The sequence below is a fragment of the Eptesicus fuscus genome, chromosome 7 (assembly GCF_027574615.1).
Source record: "Eptesicus fuscus isolate TK198812 chromosome 7, DD_ASM_mEF_20220401, whole genome shotgun sequence".
Taxonomy (NCBI): Eukaryota; Metazoa; Chordata; class Mammalia; order Chiroptera; family Vespertilionidae; genus Eptesicus; species Eptesicus fuscus.
The window spans coordinates 71099346-71125133 of NC_072479.1; the positions used below are offsets into that span (position 1 = coordinate 71099346).

The 25788-nt window shown below is 39.1% G+C and overlaps 1 protein-coding gene across 2 annotated transcripts in view; it reads left to right on the forward strand.

The window, feature by feature from the left end:
* Positions 1–25788, forward strand: part of TMTC1 (transmembrane O-mannosyltransferase targeting cadherins 1) — a 234987-nt gene that overhangs the window by 20120 nt on the left and 189079 nt on the right. For both annotated transcript variants that reach the window (XM_028144115.2, XM_054719184.1), the window contains exons 2-5: positions 567–744; positions 8325–8398; positions 11038–11214; positions 15196–15399. In XM_028144115.2, coding sequence (XP_027999916.1) covers positions 567–744; positions 8325–8398; positions 11038–11214; positions 15196–15399 — 633 coding nt within the window. The remainder of the gene's footprint in view (positions 1–566; positions 745–8324; positions 8399–11037; positions 11215–15195; positions 15400–25788) is intronic.

The following is a 25788-nucleotide window of genomic DNA, read 5'->3' on the forward strand; positions in this document are numbered from 1 at the left end:
CTTGCCTTTGAACATTTAGCTGCCTAGGAAGAACCAGCAGTGAAGCAAGAGTGTTGTTGGGGTGTTTGCATTAACCATGAAGAGAGGGAAGCATTTCAGCACCTATCTGTCTACCTTCTCAGTGAGACCACATAGTTTTCTGAAATAATATTGTATTGCATTTGCAGTGATTTCTGCAGAGAGGAAAAATCTGAGGTAGGAAAAAAGTAATACTCATAGGTCAAGTAGCCTGGTGTTGGGAGTCATCCTATATAATAAAAGGCTAATGTGCAAATTTTCCCCTCAACCGGAAGTTTGACTGGGAGTTCAACCAGGAGTTTAATTGGGCGTTCTACCAGGGGACGGGGATGGCCAACTGCCTGCTGCCCCTCCCCCTGGCAGGCCTGGCCGATCGGCCCTGATGGGGTGGGCCGGCCGGACCCCTCCTGTGCACGAATTTGTGCACTGGGCCTCTAGTTTAAAAATAATCACTTGAATAGCTTACTTTTTAAAATGATGGATTCCCTCTGATGTCCTTGTGCTTATGTTCTGTTGGTAGCTAATCATTTTTGTTTTCTTTGTTCCAGGCTAAACATATTTTTGACTGGCATGAACCCATTTTACTTTCATGCAGTGAATGTAATTTTGCACTTCCTGGTGACTCTTGTGCTGATGTACACCTGTGACAAAACGGTCTTCAAGAATCGTGGACTCGCTTTTGTTACGGCATTGCTCTTTGCTGTGCATCCTATTCACACAGAGGCGGTGAGTGTAATTGGAACTCAATGAAATAAGAACCCAAAACCCCACTAAAGTGATCTTTTTTTCTGTTTCAAAACCCTGTTAATTTAAAGCTCTACTAAAGTGTTTATATATAAATCATACTGCTTGGCAACTTCTCTTTTTGAATGTTCAAATGGTCTTTATTGTACCTCCAGGATTTAATTGCTTTTCTAAATAACCAGTGTTATTATTACAGCTAGTAATAAATGGCCACCATTCTTTATTTGCAGGAAATGTAAGTCCTAATGCATTTTTAACAACAAGGGGAATTCTGAGATACTTATCATGCTGGCTCATTGTTCCCACTCTGCATTTATATTTTACCTTTTCGCACTCTGCTTTATATTTAAAATATTTACGATGCAGAACTGTAAGTGCTGGGAAGAGGGCTATAAAAAGTTAAACTGATATTCAAGTTAGAAAGACAGGAGACTAACACATCATTTTTCAAATTATCTAATATGAAGTGTTGATATTTTGTGGAAGATGAGTATTTAGTTATAAAGTTAGATAGTTTAGATCTCTCGTCCCCTTTAAAATGTGACTTAGGCCTGGCCAGGCAGCTCAGTTGGTTGGAGCATTGTCTGTATACCAGAAGGTTGATGGTTCGAGCTCCAGTTAGGGCATATACCTAAGTTGAGGGTAGGGAACCTGTTATCCTCTCATATATTCCCTGTCACTCAATAGAGTGCCTGCATCAAGCCAAGTACTCATGAATTATTTGTTGATTACATAATTAATAAAACAAATCCTTAACCATAGCAACATGTTTAAATGTAATCTCAATATGTTTAAACTAAACCTCCTCCCTGCAAAATTTAAATTTTCAGTCCTTCCTGAGAAAATTTATGGTCTTGCTTTTGCTTTTGTTTAACAAAGGATAGCTATATCTCCTACTGACCCCCTCTCCCACCCACTATGTTCTATTTTTCTTTTTAAAAATAATTTATCACTATGTCTTCTAAAAAGCATATCTCTTTTGTATAGTTCTCTGCCCTCCTCCTTAGGAACCTGAACTATTATCTATAATTAAATAATTGTCTCTTGATTTTACTTCCTAGTATAGATTGTTATGTAGGTCAAATTTCTCTGCCTCCTTCATCTCTTTGTGAATGCAAATAGTTTTTCTAACACTTTTTCCTAAATAAATGTCCAACCCTTAGACTATTTTGCCCTTATAATTGTGTTACCATGGATTTTTTTTTTTCCCGATTACGACAAAAGCCTGTTGAAACCCTTTCTTAAATGTCATTTTGCTCACAGGATTTTCCTTTTTTAAAAAAAATTTAGAATTCAACCTAACTTTATTAGCTCATGATCACACTGCCAAAGGCTATCTAGGTTTTATGTTCTCCTACTCTGCAAGAATAGAATTAGGACTGTTATCATCCTACGCATTGTTCTTTCCTGAAGAAAATTTCTCCCTAATGTTCTAAACATTGATTTTCAACTGTACTTTAAAAATTATGTCAGAAATGTAATATGGTTTATGATTTAAAAATTGGCTTTGAGGCCTGGCTGGCATGCTCAATGGTTAGAGTGTCAGCCCATACACCAGAGGGTCATGGGTTTGATTCCTAGTCAAGGGCAGTATCAGGGCTTTGCAGGTTTGATCCCTGCCCATGATCAGGGTACATGTGGGAGGCAACCAATCGATTTGTTTCTCTCACATCGATGTTTCTGTCTCTCTCTGTTTCCCTCTGTCTCCCATTCCCCTCCCCTTCCACTTTCTCTAAAAATCAAAGGAAAAATTATCCTCACTAGAAAAGCAAAGCACATACCCATAAATACATAGAAGACCCAGCAATATGTTATAATAAAACAAGAATCCCAGCAGAGGGAAAAATTATTTCCAATTTAAGTAGACAGGAACAAGTTCACTTATTTACTCATTTTTTAACAAATATATTGAGAGACTATAATGTAGTCCTCATGCAGGAAAATAACAATGAATAAGATAAATGCAGACTTTTCTTCACTTAAGGCCTTGTGATTCTTAGAAGGGTTTCCTGACAGTATATTTCTTGGGAAATTATGAGAAAAATCAGTAATTGGGAAAATGGGAAAAATCATTGTAATTCTCTTATGAGAATTAAAATTTACTCATGATGGAGACAAGACATTGCTAGTTTGAAGGAATGAACTTTAGTCAAAAGTATGAGCAGGAAATGTTGACACATGGAGTTGAAAATTAAAGTCAATGTTTCTAGAACTTGGACAAGATAACCGAGGAGAGAATTATGATCGAATCAGTCAGTCCAGCCTTTAGCTGTTGCCAGGTATTAAGTGTGTATTCCTGGCTCTGTCTGATGCTAATGGAACTCATCCTTGCAGGTAAAATGATGAATAACTTGATACAAATCCTATGAGTGGTATTCCAAGAAGTAATAAGTTTTGGGAGCAAATTAAGTCCATAATTGGCAATTTCCACATTCTCTTAAGCTTGCTCAGAGATCTGAATGTTACATTATTTAAATTCTACCCAACTCACTGATGTTTTTCCACTATTTGAATATTTAAAGGATACAGGTCTCAGGTTATAACTACCCCCTTGGAGATGGAAACTGCAACATCAGGCAGAAATACATGCCGTCCATCTGCATTTTGAGCAAGTCTTTTTCGCTTCCCAGTACCCTCCAGTTCAGCTGACTTTGTCACATCAAGCCCAGGGGCCTCCAACTTAACATTCCATGTCTGCTTTCCATTGCCCATGTCTGCCTCCTTTTCATTTACTCCATGCTCTCATTCCCTTATGCCTTGCCTTCCAGAAACACCCTGTATGTGTTCAGGCCTCTCTTTCCTCGACCTGGAATGCTTCTGTGTCCCCTCTCTGGCCCAGGATTCACATTCTCCCATCCTCAGCTTCCTGAAGTCTTCCTCAGCTGTCCTGTGTCTTAGTGTATACTAAGGCCAGCCTTTCCATGAAGCCTTCCCAGATCCTACAGTCAAAATTAATCCCTTTAGTCTTCCCATAGCAATGATTTCTCCTCTTTATGAGACACACAGTTTCCCTGTGGCATATTAATACACTCTTTTTGACTCCTCACCAGATGTTAAACTCCTTGTGGCAGGCTATATCCCTCCAGCTGGCATAATACCTGGCAAACCGGAGGCACTTGGAAAATGTTTGTTGACTGGAATAAAACAGGCAGTTACTGAACATGATGTTATTGGCTAATTGAATCACAGTGAGTGGCTGGTCTAGGCATATAGTCGTTCCTGACAAGCACCTTGATTTTAGACATGTAACCCCTAGCCCCAGAGACCCTAACTGAACACGAATATAGAATAGGTGTTCAGTGAAGGCTTGGTGGTTTTGAAATTGGCAACAGAGTCTACCAGTGTTAACACTAACATTTTAACACTCATGCTGACCTTCTGCTCCAAGGGACACTGCATTTTTTATATCTGGGCACACACAGCTGGCATATTCTGCCACTGCTGTTTCCCAGCAGCACTAACTGGCTGCAATTTGAGAAGCAGGGCTTCAGGCGCCTTTAATGCATTAGTTATGCTTGCCTAGCTTATTATTGCCTCATGCCAGCTTGCTACACCCACTATCAGCTTGCAAGTCTTGCTGTTGTCCAAGTTGGCCACATCAGTTGTGCTATGATGGATGTCCCTCTGGGCCCAGATGCCTGGCCTTATCCCAAGACTTTGTTGCTGGCCAGCTGGACTCTCTGTTTAACCCTCAGGAGGCCCTACAGCTGATGCTGAGCTCAGTGCTCATGGAGGCAGAGGTGTATACTGAGCAGATTTGGGCTTTGCAGGAGAACCATGTGCAATTAATTTTTGCTTTACAGATGGTGAGTTTGAGCTTGGCCTTGACACCAAGGTGACACCACATTGTCACTGCCTGCCTCCCTTGAGTCATACAGTCTTCCTGATTTGGAACTCAAGTTCTTCATAGATTAATGGATCAATGAACAGTGTGTGGTCCAGGCAGCCACATTAGGTAACTCTGCACTGACAATGAAATTATTTGATCATGTCCAGGTTTCTTTTGGTATCAGTTGAACTAGAATTTTTCTCCATATGTGACTTGCCATCAATCTACCAGTATATGTAGGCATATAATTGAATTATTTTTATTCCTATTTTAACTAATAGATAGATTATTCAATAAAGTTAAAATATCATGGAGGCATTTCTTAAAGTAAAAAGATGGTTTCCATAAGCCACACAGAACATCCTGTCTCGGGGCTAAGAGTTTGACCCCTTTTCTCTTCAGGAAGAAAGAAGGGTGCCAATGTTGAGCGGGCACTTTATATATATCATCTCACTAGTAGCCCATTTGCAGGAAGAATCCTACAAGTGGCCACTGCGGCCGTGTGAGCTGCTGCTGCTGCCGCCTTTGTGGCTGCTGCGCCTGCACCCGCGCGCCGCTGACGCCTGCCCTGCTCCGCCCCTCCTGGGCTTTCCCTCTGGCAGCCACCTTGCTTTCCGCTTTTCCTCCTTCTTCCTTCTAAGTTGTCTTCAGTCTTCACTCCTCCCTCCCTCAGCGTATGCAAATTAACCGCCATCTTTGTTGGGTAATTTGCATACTTGCCCTGATTGGCTGGTGGGCGTAGCTTTGGCTGGTGGGCGTGGCTTGGGCGTAGCGAAGGTGCAGTCAATTTGCATATTACTATTTTATTAGGTAGGATTACTTACAGCAATAAAATGAGGTAGGGGGTATTGTACTCATTTTAAAGATAAGAAATCCAAAATTTCAGAAATTAAAGGTAACAGAATTGAGTCTCACTCTTACGCAGATGGCAAAGGAGTGTATGTTCAAGCCTAGGATGGCCTAGCTCCTGGGTGTGGCATTGCCTCTCCTTTATCACTGCAAATTGTGCTCATTTTATGCGAAGATTTAGAGGTATATTTTCCAGAAAACTATTTTCTGCCATTAATTATTGACTGAGACTCAAATACATGGTGGACTTCAGGTCTTGTATGATTTGGGTTATGCTATTTTCTGTGCCTGAAATGTTAACCCAGTTCATTTCCTTTGTGAACTCATCTTTAAGGTCCAGCTCATCCGTGACCTTGTCTTTGCAGCATTCTTTGAACCATATGCCATTTTTTTTTTCCTTTACAGTTTTCTTCCTTGGATTTAAGGAAATTAAGAGAAATTCACACACATTTTAAGCTGTGCAATAATACAAACACTTATAAATAGCCCTCTGTCTCCCACCTTTATTCCATTTCGGCTCCTTTCTGAATAACATTTAAAAAAATAATATAAAACTTAAACAAATATAATGAACATATGTTATTTGTCCAGACTCACCAATTTTTCAAATATTGCCACATTTGTTTTGCCATTCTTTTTCTCTTTCTCCCTCAATATATAAAATTATTGTTTTCTGAAGCATTTGAGAGCAGGTTGCATTTCATGCCCCTTTACATCTTAATTTAGTTGTATATTGTAAACTAAGGCTATTAGTCATCGTTTCACTTTAGTCTCCTTAAGTTTGAAACAGTTACTAGTCGTCATATCTTTCTGTAATATAATATATAGCTTTAAATGTAATTTAAAACTTATGTTAGAATGTATATAACAAAATGTTATTAATATGATCTTTATAACTTTGAAATCCATAATGTTATATAACATATGCTGTATTACACACTTAAAATATAAATATATAATTCATACTACATATTATATGTTTTTAGTATTTAATGCAATATTTAAATGTAGTATATTAAAATTTTATAATATATAATAATAATATAAATATATTCTATATAAATACATAATATAGAAATATATAAAAATAAAATATACAAAATATAAATACATAATATACATATTATGTAAGTACAACATATACCTATAATATATAATATATTGTGTGCAATATCATATGATGATATATTAGATTATAATGAGTTGTGATATAATTAGTAAACCAAGATTTAATATAAATTAGAAGATATTAAGATATAATATTTAATATTATAAAATAATAATATAGAATTATTATATTTTTATACTTTATTAATATAAGTATATGTTAATTTATGTATTTTATTAGAATATTCTTATCTTGGGTTTGTCCTATGACTTTTCATGATTATATTCAGGTTATGTATTCCTGGCTGTCATACTACACAAGGGATGTGTCCTTCAGGGTACCACATGCTTAGGCGTGCCATGTCCATTTGCCCTTTATTGATGAGGTTAAATTCTATGCCCCAGTCAAGGTGTAGTGCAATGTAGCACATTTTCCCCATAGTAAATTATTCTTTTTATTTATTCAGCTAATAAGTAATCGGTGAGGAAATGGTTTGAAGCCCTGCAAATATCTTGTGCCTCATTAAACTTTCATACCTTAGATTTAGCATGCATTGATAGTTTGTGATGTTTCTTGAGTGAGTCAATCTTTACTCATATGGAGAAGCAAATGGCTATTTTCCAACTGCACTACTCCCTCTATATTCATTAACTGGATTTTTAATGTAAGGAAGAGCTCACCATCCTTTTTCTTTCAATTGCTTACTGTATATATGCAGGTACTTACACATCCATCCATCCATCCATCCATCTCTTTATTATCATTTTGCATTCATAAATATCTTTTCAATGATTTATAATTTTTAATGTCTTTCTTTATTTTGATGTTCAAATTGTCTCATATTTGGTCAGTGGCTTGTCACTGGCATCTGTGTCCTTTTGACACATGAACCTGTCATTTTTTGAGCACTTTCTTACTTCCTAACATGAGAAGATGATCCATCCAAGCTTCCCTTGTATCTCCCCAGCCTCAGCCCTGCAGCCCATGCTCTCTTTAGTGGAGGAATGGCTTGCAGTTAGTGCCGGGATGGCCCTTTGCCCCTGAGGTATTTGCTTTTAGGCTCTTTCAGTGACAGAGCTAAGAAACACACGCATGTACATATACTCACATATAGCAATGATGAGTTCAGATTCATTCCCATTCTTGTTAGAATGATTGATTCCTCAACTTATTTTTACTAGTGCTGTGTAAATGTCCCCTGCTCCACTAGCATTCCAGGCCCAAAGACTAGCACACTATCTGGCACTCAGTCATTGCTCAAAAAAGTTTTTTGAAAAGCCCTGGCTGATGTGGCTCAGTTGGTTGAGTTGGTTGAGTGTCTTCCCATGCACCAAAGGGTCACTGGTTCGATTCCCAGTCAGGGCACATGCCCGGGTTGTGGGCTTGATCCCTATATGCTTCTCTCTCAACTGATGTTTCTCTCTCTCTCTCTCTCTCTCTCTCTCTCTCTCTCTAAAAAAATCAATAAAACATATTTAAAAAGATATTTTGAATAAACCCTTAAATGAAGAAACTTTGATGCTGTGAATTAACCTTCTATAGAAGAAAGGTTAAAAATGAACAGAAGCATGAAAATCTTATCCCTTCCTAATTTTTTCCTTCTATAAATGTATTATTAAATATACATGATAACCAGAGATGGTTAGAATTTGAAGAACAATGTGTTTTCCATTTTATTATACTTTGCAGTCATCTAAATCCAAACACATTTTTGTAATACTTTACTGAAAGTAATTTTCTGACGCTTTAATTTTTAATTTTTTTCAAACATCCTAGGTAGCTGGAATTGTTGGCAGAGCTGACGTGTTAGCGTGCCTGCTGTTTCTGTTGGCCTTTCTCTCCTACAACAGGTATGTATAGCTGAGGGTGTCCTTCTCTGTGATTACAGTCATGCTGTCCTTTGGGAATTTCTGCTGTGTGTGTGTGTGTGTGTGTGTGTGTGTGTGTGTGTGTGTGTTCTCAGCATCTGCCTGAGAGAGGAGGGAGGCTTCTTGGCACTGAAATGCTCAGAGAGCTTCCCCGAGACCTGGCATAGGACAGCTTCTCCTTACCAAGTGCCAGGTGTTCTCTCTTCCAGCCGCATTCTGAACCATGTCATAGCCTTTCGTAGGAACTGCCTTCCCAGGACCAGGAAGACAAGCTCTTGCTTCTTGTTTTCTTTTACTTACAGTTTCTGACTGAGAATGGAATTTGGAATCATAGCTCTGAGCAAAAATAGATTGGGTGTAGTCCTTTCTCTTATTTGCCTATGATTTCTTCAATTTTTCCTTTTCATTTTTGGTTCTAATTCCCCGCGCCTCCCCCCCGCCCCCCCCCCCATCCTCATTAAATTAGCTCAGAGCTTAAAACCATGCTGAATTGAAAGTCGTGTTTCTCAAATGTGGTTTTCCAATTTACATGTCCTTTCATCAATATACAGAAGCTACTTGCTTTTGGGAGATTAAACAGCAATAAAATAATTTTCCATTATATTGCCTCTTTCCCCGCGATGTGATCAGGTTCTCACCTGTGTTGTGAAATAGTCCCACAGGGAAAGGAGCAGGTTGAAAAGAGAATGTCAATAGGGGCAGATGACTCAGAGGATGGCCCAGAAAAAAAGGGGGTCAGTGAACCATGTTGCCCTCCTTCATGGAGGATGGCCTGGCCTGGCTAAGGATTGGTGAACCTTGATCTTTGGATCACTTCATCGATCTATACCCTTACAAAGCCCAGGGACTCTAGCCAACACTGTTCTAAAGCAGTGGTTCTCAGTATGCGGCAAATTTGCCCCTGCTTCCCCAGGGGACATTTGACAATGTCTGGAGACACTTCTGCTTGTCACAACTCGCTAGACTGAGGACCCTCCAATGTACAGGGGCAGCCCTTACAGTAAAGAATCATCTTCCCCAAAACGCCAATAGCGCTGAAATTGAGAAACCCTGTCATAAACCAATTTAGACTGTGGATCCAGAATGGAATGAACTAAGTCTTAGGAAGCTCTGGTAAAGAGCAGAGCCTTGAGTATAGTACCAGTCTACTGGTCCTGGCTTTGTGACCTTTGCTAGTCATGCGTCAAGATGTGAAAATCTTAAAACTATAAATCCAGATGCAACAATTGTTTCCTGTTTACTCTGGTGTCAGAACAAGATTAAGAATTGCTTGTTCTTTTGAGCTTTCTCTGTGTGTTTGGGAACACGATTAGGCCTGCAGCGTATCCATATTTATGTGATAATGAGCTATAGTTGCACAGGTTTCTATTGCGCGTGCCATTCTCACTTTTAGCAATTTAAGCTATAGCCCAGCATTGAAGAAGAATGCATATCTACTGGCATATATACTTTTATGCAACTGCTTTTAGACAGAAGAGTGAGGGTAAGACATCACAACTACAGAAATATTGGCCTTTCCTTCAAAGGAGTAGGAGCCGATGGGTGTGGCGCCTGCTGAAGGAACTGCGGTGTTTCTTCGTGTGGGGCTGAATCCATTTTGTGAGATGAAAAAAAGACTTTACAGTGCTGGAGGGCTCTTGAAAATCCCTGCTGGGAATTATACTGAGGGAAATAAAGCCCTTTATCTAATACGTCCTTATGGGAAATAGATTTAAATATACAGATTAGGCAGAAGAAAAGAAAAAAGCTAAATCATCTATATTTTTATCACAGAGAGAAATGATGATTATGTTTTCTTTTTTATATTTTATTGTTTTTCACAGAGAGGAAGGGAGAGGGATGAGAGCTAGAAACATCGATGAGAGAGAGACATCAACCAGCTGCCTCCTGCACGCCCCCACCGGGGGATGTGCCCGCAACCAATGTACATGCCCTGACCGGAATCGAACCTGGGACCTTCCAGTCCGCAGACCGACGCTATCCACTGAGCCAAACCGGTTTCGGCTGATGATTATGTTTTGTGTGTGTGTATATATCTCCACTGATTTTTTTTGTGTGTGTACAGAAGTATATAAAACATAAAATAATAATGGTGATGAACACTTAATATATATTTAGTCACTTAATGAATTCTCCCTCCAACACTGTGGTCCCATTTCACAGGGAAGGGAACAGAGGCAGAGAGGCAAAGTAACTTGCCCCCTATGACCCTGTTACTTAATTATAGAGCTATGATTGGAACCCAGGGAACCTGGCTCAGGAGTTCATGCATGTGGCTTAGTAACCTGTGTTATTCACTTAAAATATATTCACCTAACCATCTTTCCATGTCACTAACTATGTCTCTATGGTAGCATTTTAAATGGCTTTTTAGTGTTAATTTATTTTATGCCAGGTTTTATCATAATTTTTGCATACCTTAATTCAAGTATCAAAATCAGTACGAGGCATTTACTTTTTTTTCATCTTTGCAATTTTACATAATTCTATTATTGAAGAAATATTTGCTCACCTACTTATTTAGAATAAAATGAAATTGATGCTAGATCTTAGTGTTAAAAGGCGGTATTTCTTAGCAATCCACATTCTTATATTAGAAGAATCTCAACCTTGTTTTTCAGGAGTGTGGACCAGTGCTGTGTTGGGGAGTGTTTCCCTTCCACGGCCTCTCCTTTCTTCTTGCTGCTCGGCTTGTTTCTGGGGACCTGCGCCATGCTGGTGAAAGAGACGGGCATCACAGTATTTGGAGTGTGCTTGGTTTATGATCTCTTTTCCCTATCCCACAAGCAAGAGAAATCGTAAGTCCATTTGAATGTTAAGCAGTGCATGGATACATGGAACAGACTGGTCGATGCCCAAGGGGAGAAGGGTGGGGTGACTGGATAAAGAAGGTGAAGGGATTAGCTAAAGAATATATATGTATACGCCATGGACATGGACAATAGGTGGTGCAGGCCAAGGGGGGTGGGGAGATGGGCAAAGGAAGGGAAAAAGGGGGGCACCTGCAATAATGTTAACATTAAAATTTTTTTTAATAAAAAAGGGGTCAAGTAAAAACAAAGAAATAAAGATTCCGGAGCCAAGTCACAAAAAAGTACTTAAATCAGTAATTTTAAAACTTCATTAAAAAAATAAAAATATTTTTTGTTAAACGTAACTTCACCTTAGACCATAATATAACAAGTGAGCCTTGTTTTATTAAGATAAATCTTCAGACTCTTCACACTTTTATAAAAATCAGTGGGGACTATAAAATTTTTGTGAGCCCCAAATTAGGAATTGAGAAGTATCTATACTACTTACAAGTTTATATTAGCAATATTTTCTGGTTGTAAACCACTGAGAGATCTTGATTCACACAGAGAAGTGGTTGCAAGTGGAAACAGTTTGTTAACAGCTTGCCTTGAACCTGGGCATTCAAATTAGTGTTATCCATCAAAGGGCACTGCTGCGCTGGAGTCTGCTCTAGCGTTGAATTGTTACCTAAGAGTTTTGGGAGTTTTGTTTTGAAATTTCACAAATGGCTAATCTAAACCACACAGGAATACTCACGCATCATATGCAAATCACAGAACATGTTTACTTAGCAGCCTGTTTTTATTTTACGAATTTAAGGCATATTCATTTTATCCTGTGTACTGTAGCCAATAAAAATGACTAAGGCATATTAATGGTTCTGACACATACCATAATTTTCTTCCTCTATTAATTCCATAATTACTAACAATTTGACATGCAGACCCCATTTTTCAGTAATTATAAGGTTCTTACGTTTGAACTTTAAAAAATGTGGTTGGTTTATTTTCCTGCCTTGTCCAGTGAAGAATTTAATCTTTGAAAAAAAATCCTGCCTTTTTATTCTATTTCCTACCGCTTTAAACTTCTTGACATAAAGATAGGAGCAGGGTTATTGAGTGGCAACAAGCTGAGATTAACCATTACATTCTGATCACCTTCCTGCCTGTCTGTACTTAGACATCATTTAAGTGGCGTTTAGTGCTCTGTTGAGTCCCTGTAAATCTCCGAGGAAGGAACCCTGTTATCATTTTGACCCGAGCTCGTGCCAAGAAAGCCACGAGCCGGAGGCCCTCCCCTTGGCTTATGTGAGAGTGTCTTTCCTCTATATCCTCTTAACTGGTGGAAGCAATTGCATTGCTCGCCTTTTGTTTTGGTTGTTTTGTTTTGTTTTGTTTTTTAAAACAACCTGTTGACCTCTCTTGCTTCCCACTTTCATCACTTGCTTTCTTGCATTCTTTTGGTCTCTTCCTCCTAGCTTCTTTCTGCTTTGCCTCACTGACAGCAGCAAGGTGTGACAAGTGACTGCAGCCCCTCCCCTTTGGTCTGGTCCAGAGCTATTTTAACCTCATCGCTGAGGTCCTGTCTCTGTCTCCTCTGGCCTTGGGACTCTGCAGCCCAGCGTTGCCTATATTTTCTTCTTTATCCAGTTACTGTTGAGCCAGGCTTTTTTCAAAGGGGATAATTGTCTCTTTTATTCTTTTAATAATCTTCCCTGACCTCCACTGTAAACTGCTAGAAGGTCAAAGGGAGGAATAATACGCCGATATGTAACTTAGACGTTGCACGGTTCGTCATCTGTGATTTTTAAAAACGTAACTTTTAACTCTCAAAACCAGCAGCTCTGCATAAGTGGAGACACTCACTTTTTCCCTCCACCCATTCAACATATACTCATTCTGTACCTGGCCAAGAATAACAGATAAGATCCCTTCCCTCAGAGAGCATGTCCAATATTGGGGGAGACAGACATTACATGAGTAATTACATGAGTAACTACAGCTGTGAATGTGGTGAGAAGGAACCAGAGCACGTGACCGGGAGACCTGGCCTGTGATGGTTAATGTCTCCCAAGTTCTGGCCATGTGCCAGGCATTGTGTGTGCCAGGCCATTTACAGGCATGAAGTCACACAGTGCTCACGACCGTTGCCCTCATTGTACAGAGGAGAAAACAGAGGCACAGAAAGTAACCTCTGTAGAGTCACTTATCCCTGAGTGGAGCCAGAATTAGGTCTCTTGTCTTTATGACTCCAGAGTCACAGGGTTACCTCTGAGCACCCCTGCCTCCACCTCCCAGAGCATCTGCTGTTCAGGAATTGGGCGCACACTTATACCATGAGACCAGCTCCGAGGTTCTGAGTATATTTATTGGGGACCATGACCCCTTTGAGAATTTCACAAAATTGTGTCCCCTTCCCCCAGAATAATGTACACAGTTTTGCACAAAACTCTTAGGGATCTACACCCACTCATTTGCTAATTTAAAATAAATATATTGGCACTAGATTGTTTTGAGATCTTTCCTTGTAGGATGCAGACAGCAGGAAAGAAACAGTAACAGAAACAAAGGTTGGAAGCACTTTTCTACACGAAGAGCGATTTATTCCTAAATTTTAAGGGAACCACACCAATGGAGTGGGATTTCTTTTGTTTGACATCACCTTGAGGAAAACATATTTTTAGTGAAAGATGAGCCCCTGAGAGTTAAATTTCTGTTTTTATTTTTTAAAATTTAGGATAAAATTTCCAACATACAGACAATAACATTCCCTGACCCCAGTCCCTAACCACTCTCTCTAGAAGTAACCACAATCCTGAGTTTGGCACTTTTCATTTCCATGATTATTTTTATGCCATTATTTCCTTTGTATATACCAGTGAATACCAAACAGAATTACTTAACATATTTTCAAACTTTATATAAATCACTTGCTTTTCTTTTCATTTACCATTAGGCTTTAAGATACATCATTGCTGATACAAGTAGCTATAGTTCATTCACCTTAACTGTTGTATGGTATTTAGTTATCCCAATTTATTTATCCAGTTTCCTGGATTTGGAATTTAGGTTATTTTCACAATGTCTGCTATTATAAACTATGCTGCAGTGGATTTTCTTGTGCAAATACAGGCGGGTTTTTCCGGGGCATACCGTAGGAATGGGGTTGCTGGGACTACAGACCCGTGCCTGTTCGCTGTGTCACGTGCTGAGATAAGCCCTTGAAATGATTGTAGCAGTATCTCAGGATCCCTATGCTCCATATTCTCACCATAACTTGGTAGAATCAGACTCTTTCAGATTTGTCCATCCGATTGTCATGAGTTATGTCTCTGAGGATTTATGAAAGAAAAATTTAATTACAGTACTTTGGATGGATCAGCTATGAATGGTATTTTCCAAGTTCGTAATTATGCAAATCCTGAATACCACTTCCATCAAATATTATGAGAAAAATATATTTGGAGAATGAGGGGTGAAGAAGAGTGTGTGTGTCTGTGTGTGTGTGTGTGTGTGTGTGTGTGTGTGTGTGACCATATATGAAGGACTGAGTCCTAGTTTTCTACCGTACTTTCTGGCGTATAAGACGACTTTTTAACCCAGGAAAATCTTCTCAAAAGTCGGGGGTCTTATATGCTGGAAAATACGGTAGGTTAGAAAAATCTCTGACAATGTATATCAGATTGCTTAAAACCCAAATACCGTATTTTCCAGCGTATAAGACCCCCCGACTTTTGAGATTTCCCTGGGTTAAAAAGTCGTCTTATACGCCAGGAAATATAGTATATTAGGAAGTCAATGTAATAATTTCTAAAATCAAAAACAGAAATAATATTATAATTATGTTAATTTTAAAATACTGTGGTCCATACCAGAAACAAAAGAGCTAAAACCCTTGAGAATGGTTGCTTCTAGGAGCAGGACTTGGGACAGGGACTGCTATTTCTTGTTGTAAGCCGTGTCTTTCTGTTTGACTTTATTTAGGAGCAATGGGGTCATCCCTCAGCGCAGCCCACAGCAGCCGGGGAGCCCCCAGCCCTCACTGCCAGCGCACCCCCTCCGGCAGAATGGGAAGCAGCAGCGGTTCCCTCACAAAGGAGCCTGGAGTGGCTGCCACTCCCCATTGCCACCAGAACCCAAGAGCAGTGGATTCCCGGTGTCTCCTCGAGCTGTGTGGTCCATGATGAGGTACTGTGCTGGGCTCCTGGACTGTGTGCGTTTTCACTATCCAGCATCACCTATGTGGGCTGATAGGAGAACGGAAGCCCTGAGTCGGGTTCTGTGACCTCCCCGTCACTCCTTGTTTCTCTGCCTTTCTCGTTCCTTCCCTTCCTTCCCTGTATTAGATCAGATAAGAAAGGAGTAGCTGGAAAAAGCCCTGCTCTCTGCTGTTATTTAAAAGCAGGGGGTGAGGTGTGGGTCTGTGAACACTAAATTAAGGAGAACAAACGTTTTCTCGTTTTCCTGATGGAAGAACCTTGTGTGGAGACCCCGGCCGTTGGTTTTCTGGGGAGGACAGCGCTCTACCTTCCACTTGCTGCCTCACCTTTCTCTGGTGTATGGTAGGAATTTATTACAGCACAAGTATGGGAGAAAGCCCAGGGGACGCTGCCTCTCAGAAAGGTTTGTGGGGATGCAGGAAAATCTTTAAAGCATGGGACTTTTCTTTTTAAAAACAATTTCACCTAGCCACAACACTTAATGTCCATTTATCAGAACAGGTGCTCACTAAATTAGGTTACCTCTAAACTTGCTCAAGCCATGAGCAAGCCAGAACTTAATAAAGATGGAAATTCAGTTCATACTGTTAGTACTTTACTACTTCAGATTGCTGATCTAATTTTTCTGTTCATTTCTAGAAAAATCCCTCGGTTTCAGGGTCTATGTTTCCCATTACTTCCACCTTTTCCTGTTTCTTATTTTTTTTGCCTCTTGCTTTATTCATTCATTTATTAAATATCTGTTTTAAATAAAATACCCATTGAGTGTCCACCACAAGCCAGACACTGTTCTAGGAACCAGGAACATCCTGGTGAGTAAGAAAGACAAGGTCTTTGCTGTTATGTCGCTTCCTTTCTAGTAGAAGACAGGCACTGGATAAACGACAGTGAATGAAGTGATGGAGAGGGACACATTTGCATTGGCTGGTCAGAGCAGGCCTCCTGCATCCTCCTGAATGAGAGGAGGAGCTAGCCCTGCAAAGATATGGGCACAGGGTCCCAGACTTGGGGTAATGAACACGTGGGGATTGGAGAGGCAAGGTCAGGAGGTGGGCAGGTCCCAGATGAAGAAGGGCCGTGTTAGCCAAGGAAGCTAGTTTCAGTTTTATTCTAAGTGGAATGGAGAGACTTTGGAGGTGATGTTGTTTTTGTTGTTGTTATATTTTGTTTTATCTTAAGATGGTAAGAAATGGTTACATTAAATATTCTGGCTTCGTCTTGGTACATGATGTTGGGGATAAGAGTAAAGCAGGGAAAAGAGTTAAGTTTTGCACAGACTGAGGGAGATGGAGACTGGGGTCAACAGGTGTGGTGGGTTTGGGATACCTTTTGGATACAGATCCAACAGGACTTGCTAATGTTTGGGGTGGGGGAAAGGAAAGGAAGGAAACACGGATTTGGGGGTGTTGGCTTAAACAGTTGGGTGGACTGTGGTGTCAGGTACTGAGACGCAAAGTCAAGGGGAGAAATAAGTTTCCCGAGGGTTGGGGGGAGGATACTTCACAGTAATTCTTGAAATTCCTGAGAGAGAAAGAGAGACAAACAATCGAAACATTGAGGAAATTTTGACCTTTCTGTGGAGGGCCGTGGAGGAAAGGAGATAAAACATTTGGAGAAGTTGTTCTTAAGGAGGCAAAGGAGGAGAAAACAGAGGAGTAAATAGGGATTTGTAGATTTCCAAGGCAGGACAGAAGTCAGATTGAATTCCCTGAGGGCAGGGGTTACGCTGCGTCTTGCTCATATCTGTATCTCCAATTCCTTTCATAGTGTCTGGCTAATGGTAGTGGCACAAGTATTTGTTAAATGAATAAATTAATGAGAGGCTGGTAAAAAAGTGTTGGAATTAAGCACACTTATTCAGAAAATTTGGCAATGAAGGAGTGGGGAAAAAGGATGGTAACTGGAGGGGGGTTAGATTTTTGTTTTCATTTTAAATTTGATGGACATGTGTCTGTATATAGACAATGTGTAGAGAGTAGAGATGAAAGATGCCGGAGCAAAAAGGGATATGAAAAAATATGAATACTAGGGGTGTGCTGGTAAATGTTTGATAACTGGCTCCCAAAGCAAGGAAATCCTGACTTGTGGTGTTTGCCAATTTCCATGTAAATAACTCCTACCAGGGCTTATTCCAAGCTATAAATGTGACGGCACTGAAGGTGCGTTGGGGGAGAAGTGCTGTAGCTCACCATGATGCAATATTTCCACTGCCTAATAGACAATAGACATAAATAATCCGAAGAGTAGAGATAACAGTGAAGCAAAGTAAACTAATCAGGAAGTGAGAGATTTCAGTATGTATCACCTTTGTTTTTAATAAGATTAATTTTAAGTTAATGTAATTTAATTTTGAATGATGGCTATATTTAATAACTGGCTTGCAAAATACCTAAAAATTAAACATTTCTTGTTCTCTATTTCTTGCACACCACTGTGAGTCAGCTGCCACCCACCAGTGAAGAAGGTCCTTCAGGGGGAGGAAGACAGTTTCATATCTGTTATTCATCTACTATGTTCCAGGACGTGGGCTAGCAGGTCCCATACGTTATTCCATGCAGCCATCACACTAATGCATTTTAGGTAGATATCAGTGTCCCCCTTACTGGAGGAAATGAAAGATCTTAGAGGTTAAAACACCTAGTCCACATTTACATAGTAAGGGGGAAGGTCAGGATTCGAACTCAAGCTGTGTGACCCCTAAACGTATGCTTTGCCCATTTGCTGGGCTCTAAAAGTCCATATCCTAGGCAGGGGCTTAGCCTTGCGGATGAGGCAGGACACTGGTTTCATTCTCTGTGGAGCTGGCCTCCCTGCTGAACCCTCAGGGGTAGACAGGTTCTTGCAGCCATCCTTGGGTTCACACAGGAGGCACCTCTTGACTTGCTTTGATCTATGGTATTGGTGCTAATACATTTAATTAGACAGCTTGCTTTAGTAGGTTTTGTTCTGTTCTTTTTTCACCCCGAGCACCAGGCTGTTTTAGAGAGAATGATGCTCGGAGAACAATACACAGCTCAGCTGGAACTGGGTCAGAGTCTCACTCCGTTAACCTGTTTGTGGGCGGGAAGGACCGTTACCCATCACTGGGAAGGAAAATTGTCATATAGTTTCCCTTTTTGGAAAGTAAACGTGTCATACATTGGAGTATATATTTAATTAGTATTAAAATTATTTTTGAAAATTATGCTTGTCCTTTTGTCAGAAGGTGATCAGGCTAAGCAAATAAAAGCTCAAAGAAACAATATTCTTTTAATAAGATCTCTGCAGCCCTGGCCTGGGTGGCTCAGTTGGTTGGAGTGTTGTCCCGTGCACGGAAGGGTTATGGGTTTGATTACGGGTCAGGGCACATACCCAGGTTGCGAGTTTGATCCCTGGTTGGGGTACATTCAGGAGGCAACAGATTGATATCTCTCTCTCTCTCTCTCTCTCTCTCTCTCTCTCTCTCTCTCTCACTCCCCCTCTTCCTTCTCCTCTCTCTAAAATCAATAAGAACGTATCCTTGGTGAGGATTTAAAAAAAAAAAAAAACACCCACAAAAAAGAGCTTTGCAGACAATGGTTAAATCATGGCTCCTTCGCTTACTTGATCTGGACAAGTTGTTTTATCTCTGTGGGCCTCTTTTTCCTCACCTCCAGAAGAGGGAGGTAATAGTAGAACCTTACTCCCTGCCTGGCTGTCAGGACTGCAAGCGGTAGCACATGTATAAGCTTGTACATGGGTGCCTGGCACAGGGTGGCCAGTCAGTGCGTGGCAGCCAGCAGTGTCATTATTAGTAGTTTAGTGTTATGACTGTGTGGGTTTCTGGACACCAGGACACATGGTGAAAATGGTAAATCTGCAGTATGCAGGCAGGGAGTGGGATTGTGTGGGATTTGTTGTTGTTGTTTTTGAACTTCAAGAGTGTTGGCTAGTATTTATTTGTATTGCCTGTATTGCATTAGATTGACAAAAAGTTGGCTACATACAATCAGGCAAAATGTTTTTCAGAAGTTTCTATACACAGGGAAAAATCCCAACCCAGGGGGAAATCCCACTGCAAGTCATTTAGTTGCCTTTTTTCTTCTTCTTCTGTCTGACTTAGTAATTGGCATATAGGTAGAAAGTGCAATGAAAAACCTAGGACATAAAATTCATTCACATGTGGACAGACTTTCCCTTTTACATTAGGAAGCTCAGTGAGTTCTACATGAAATCTTATCTTCAGGACTCATATATACGGTGTCCCAAAAAACATATACACACTTTAACAGCTGATAACTTAATTTTTACTCCTTTTCAGGTTTAACTGATTTCAAATAATGGATGAAGCCAGACTAAGCTTTGAACAAAGAAAATTTATCCTAAAGAGCCACTAGACTTTTTTTTTTTTATGGGGACACATAAAAGATAAAGTTTACAGTACAAAACCAGCAACAGTCGATGAATTGAGGGCGCACAAATACCGAAAGAAATGATTCTTGATGTTTGTGATTCCATTGCTTCACATTATCAGCAGTGCCTGGACCAGAACGCTCATCAGTTTGAAAACAGGCATTGACAAAGAAAATAATTCATTTCTGTAGATTCTTTTAAATTTTGAAGATAAACTGTGTGTTAATAAACACTGATTTTAGAATCATTCAAAATGCATATACATTTTTTGGGACGCCCTGTATATGGATATGCCTATATATCTATAGAGTCATTTTTTTATGTATACTTACTTGATTTAATATTTAAATAACAGTGATCACTGTAGGCATTGAAGACCATTCTTGCTTCAAGTTCTGGTTCATTTCCTCTTTTTTCTGCTACCATGTAGGGTCTGTCGGGAATCATTCATTCAGCAAAATTTACTGAGCACCTACTATGTTCCAGACACCATTTTTACCAGTGAAGTAAACAAAGCCCTGCCCTCATGGAACTTAGCTGGATGATGATCATGGTATTTTAATTGAAAAATAGGCTCATTTTTTTTGTGGGTGAGATAGTGGTTAGATTTTTCACTTTAGTGGGTCTTAGTCATTTATCTTGTAAATGCCTTGTAAGTAGGAATGCAAATCAAGAAACCAAGACAGGTTTAGGACTAGAGAACAATTTGGCACGAAAGTGAACTTGTGAGGTAATTAAAGTCCGGGGACTTGGAGAGGCATTTAAATATTTTGACCTTCACTGGTGGAATGGGCAACTGATCTCTTAAGTGTCGTTTTAATGCTTTATTTCTGTAGACCTTGCATTATGCTCCTTTTCCCCAAAGTAAGTGATGCTGTGCGGATTAAACTCCTGAGGTGGGATTTTGAACTTTTATTCCACACATATGATGCTGTGAGTAGGGCAAACGTGTTTCAGATCATTATTAATAATCTCATATCAGCATTGAGAGAAACTTAGCAAACTAGTGAAGTGAGATTTATAGATGACAGAAAAAAAAAAAAATCCGTGTTGAAAGCCTGCATTGCTGATGAATAATTAGGTTCTCTTGCCCTCCCCACCACCATTTCACACACCTTTTCCATTGACTGATCTCAGATGTACCATTTTCAGTCTCACTTTGCAGCTGCTTTCAGAAGTGTAGAGGTAACGTAAGTCTATAAGGAAAACGTGTCCAACCATTAAAGGTGAAGTTTGTGCGTTCATATTAATAAACCTCCTCCCCTACTTAAAAGTTAATGCAAGTATAAACCTCAATGATTTCACATCGAGAACACAAACCACCTCAGATTAAATTAAAAAGTTATTTTCAAAAAGAAACTGTGTCAGTTAGTTACCAGGCTTCTCAATTAGGAACTGTGTTTATTGGGATAGTGTCATTAATGTGCTGTTAAAGCTCTTTGGTGAGTTGATTTGCCCAAATTGGGCTCCCAACTGCCTTTATAGTAGCTTCTCTCAAATACAGAGCTTACCAGGAAAGTGTTCCCTTTTGCGGATTGAGAATTTGAAGGTTTCCCCGCCCACCCCTTTTACTATTTGCTAACCATTAACTGAGAGGAATGTTATTCCTCCTGAACCAGTTTTGGCCCTGAAGTGAAATTGTGGTGTGATGAAAGTCAGGGGACTTAGGCATGTAAATGTTTTGACCTTCACTGACCAGAGGATGTGGCCAAGCAGGAGTCACCTTGATGACGTCACCTGAAAGGTTATTGAAATCGGCTTTGGTTCTTGAACTGAACTCAGCACTAAAGTGGATCATTTCAATAAAGGGTTCCCTGGCTTCTTGCAAAGTTTAGCACTACACGCTTCCAAATAAATCACATGCTAAGTAGGCAACATTTCTTTTAATTTATGGATAGCAGTTGGTAGAGCTCCTAACTGCTGACAGCCCTTGGTTCATTCTGCTTAATCCTGATTGGGTACCCGTTCTTGGCACTCCTCTATCCCCTGTGAATTTCAGTCAGTGGATGATAAGTTCTTTCCTTTCTCAGTGTAGAGCAATCAGGCTTAGGCATCTGCTTTGCAACCGGATGCACATATGTTGAAGGAGAAAACTATCAGAATGTAGGCATTTCTGGTTGGCATGCAATTTTGTCACGGCTATGGTAGCTCCTTAGAAGAAGGTCCCAGGCCTATATTTCTTTGTCAGCTCAACAGTCACCTTCTGGAATACGTCACCTCTGTCCTGTGTGGTTAAGAGGCTGGGGGACTTCTAGGCCACCAAGCATTTCTCTCTTCTTTTGCAGAATGCAGCTAGGCTGTTAGGGTGTTGTAGACAGTTTGCTGCTGATATCTTTGCTCTTTCACTTAATGCTACAGTCATCCAGATTAATAATTTATTTCTCTTTCTTCTTTTTTCAAATATAGCCTGCTGAGAGGTTGTGGAGTGATTGTTTAATAACAGCAGTATTAGTTCATCTTAACTTTGTAATCACTTAGGTATATGTAAATAATTCTTTCACAAGAACATTATTTTATGCCAGACATTAGATCATGGTTGTTTCAGATATATTGGTGGCATTTCCAGTTTGTTGCTCTGAAAATTGTCTGATAAAAGTTTATTTTTTATTTTTATTGTTTCCTCCTTTATGTTTTTAAATTTATTATTTTCTTTTATTTTTATTATTATTTTTTAAATAAATCTTTATTGTACAGATTATTACAATTGTTTCTCCTTTTTCCCCCCATATCTCCCCACCACCCGGTTCCCACCCCCCCTCTGCTCTTACCTCCCCCCCATTGTCCTTATCCATAGGTGTATGATTTTTGTCCAGTCTCTTCCCATACCCCCCACACAGACACCTCTTTCCCCCTGAGAATTATCAATCCACTCCCATTCTATGCCTCTGATTCTATTATGTTCACCAGTTTATTCTGTTCCTCAGATTTTTAATTCACTTGATTTTTAGGATCACTTGTTGATAGATATGTATTTGTTGTTCATAATTTTTATCTTTACTTTTTCTTCTTTTTCCTCTTTTTAAAGAATACCTTTCAGCATTTCATATAATACTGGTTTGGTGGTGATGAATTCCTTTAGCTTTTTCTTATCTGTGAAGCTCTTTATCTGCCCTTCAATTCTGAATGATAACTTTGCTGGGTAGAGTAGTCTTGGTTGTAGGTTTGATAAAAGTTTTGATCTGTTAATCTATCACCAATGAATTTCATGTAAACCCCCCCCCCCCAAAAAAAAAGTTTTGATCTGATACTATGTTCTGAAGATTGACTCTTAAAATCCATATGCTTGAAAAATAATTTTTAAAAATTCAAGAAGAGTTTGGAGGGAACTTTTGTCCAGCAGAAGGAAAAAAGAATTGTAGAAATAGAAATGATTTGACAATTCTCTTATAATTCAGAAACAAGCACCATGGCCTTGATACTCACCAATTATCAACATTGTGGGTACTTCCGTAGCTCTAGTGGAATGGGCACTTATCAATGGCCAGGAATCATGCTGCAGGTTTATGTAGAGCTTACAATTTTAATTCTTACAAAAACTTATGAGGTAGACATTCACAGAGCAGTAACGTACATACATACAGATTACATGGCTTCTAATTCTGCTCTACTGCTTGCCAGGTATATATGCTCTTTGGCAAATTACTTCAATTTTCTGTGTCTCCATTTCCTCATGTGTGGATGGCAGTAATATTAGTACCTATTCCATGAGGTATTCTGAGGAACAAATGAGTTAATACATGGGAAGAGCTTAATGTGGCTTTTAATCGTGGCCTTTATAAATGGTAGTGCTATGATTTAGGTTCCCCACTACCATACTTATTTTATAGCAAAGTCACTGTGCAAGAATTATTGTTTAGAAATACTTTTATAGCATTTGCCTTTTCTTTGCTGTATTTATGAAAGAAAGTGATATGGCCTTGACTTGACTTGTAACCATTTAATTATTTTCTCTCTTTTCACAAGCTTACAGTATTTTGGAGGGAAATGATTGTGAGAGAAAAACATTCCTGTAGCAATGATGGAAAGTTCAGTGGGGTTTAGAGGGTAATAGAATGCCTGTGTTAACACTTATTCTTAAGTGATGAATGCCATCCTCATTATAAGTTGCTGCAGAAGACATGCTTAGTTTCTGAGAATAACAGTTGACATTTTAATTAAAATTTTTTGATATATTTAGAATTACTATTGAATAAAACATCACCTTAATAAACAAATCATTAGGTTGGAAATCAAATAAAAACTTAACTTACTAGTTTTGTAGATAAATGACCTTGTACCAATATAGGAAGATGTGTTTCATGTTGTAGATTTATGAATTTTTTATGCTATTCATATTATTCAAACCATGATCTTTATTACTTTATATATAATCTAGAAAATGCATATTGATTTTCAAATCACCCTAGGCAGCAGTCTCTATGAGAAGTCTACCATTAAAGATTTGCTCTTAATGATTTAACTTCTAAAAGTATTAGTAAAATCTTTGAAGGGAATATAAGTGTGGATTTTTTGGGGATGAAGGCAATTAATATATCATAATTTGGAAAAAATATAAAAAAACTAAACCCAAATAACCATTCAGAGTTGGTTGGAAGGAATAATGTTTGTGTCTTACGTTGAGAGCTAGACATGCCCTCAGTACCTAATGAATAACCAATACATTTGAGTTCCAAGTGGTAGAGCTTTTAGTTCCTGACAGTTAAGTCTTTATCTTGGATATTTTTGTGCTTTGTATTTGGCTCCCTTAAGTAGTTTTCCTTGGTTACTGTGAAAGGAGTGTGACTTGGTGAAAGAATTTATGATCCATTCTGCATTGAGGATGAACAAAAGTTTTGATTATAAAAGGTTGTCTACTTAATTATAAAACTGCACTTTTGATTCTCATGTGGTCAATGAGAGACCGCGTATATCCTACATAAAGTTTGTTTTCTTCCTCTTTACAGCACATAATTTATAGCTACAATGATCAGGTGAATCTTTCATAGTAGGTTGAGATTGGCTGTCCATCTCCAGATATTTTTAAGCAGAAAATACACATGTGATAATAGTTAATGACCAATGAACATGATGTCTTGAAAATTACAACTCTCATCATTGTCCCTTGTTGGTGTTTATGAAAAATCTGAGCCATGTAGTGTTGCCCATCATTCTGAAAGGGAAGAGCTGTTTCCCCGGTTGTGCTGGATATAAAGAAACAGAGGCAGCATGGCATCATGTAAGCAGCCATGGCCTGGCTGGTGGGAAAACTGGATTCTGCTTTGATTCTGATTTGCTCTGGTCCTTGGGCCAGTTATTTTACTTCCCTGGATTTCTGTTTTGCTTAAGGGAGACCGGATGGGGTGGTCTCCTGTCATTGGATATTTTTTCTATGGTCTATTGGGTCAGATTCTTGTAAAACTGTGCTATCACTTTCCCTCTGGTCTTTTGATCACTGTATTCCGTTGGCATGTACGTTGTTGGAAGTTGTGCGGGAGTTGGAAGTTGACCCTAAAATGAGATAGCAAATGAGAGGCTCTCCTAGTGACTAAATAGACTGCACAGGAAACTTTGCTAATGCACATTTTGTTATTTTCTCCTTTTCCTTTTCTAACCTGGATCCTTGATATGTAAGTCAAATGTATTAATGGAAAATGTCAATATTTTAAAAAGATTAAATTTTGCCTTATACATGTTTTGCCTTAAACTGTCATAAATGTAAATAACACTATACATTTGCAAACTGACTTGTTGGCTCTTCAGTCAGTTTGTTATTTCATTTGATTAATAATTATTTATTAAACACTTGCTACATACAAAGATCTTATGCAAAGAACAAAACATTTTTAAAAGTTGTTTAAATAATTTGGGGTACTTACTAAGAAGATACACTACTAGACTAACAGCACTCTATTGTGAGTATTGAGCCTGATTTCTGGACACAGAAACTGGCAACATCAAAACATTTTTTTTCTTTTGCCTCTTTGGTGCTTCATGGTCTCTTTTTCTT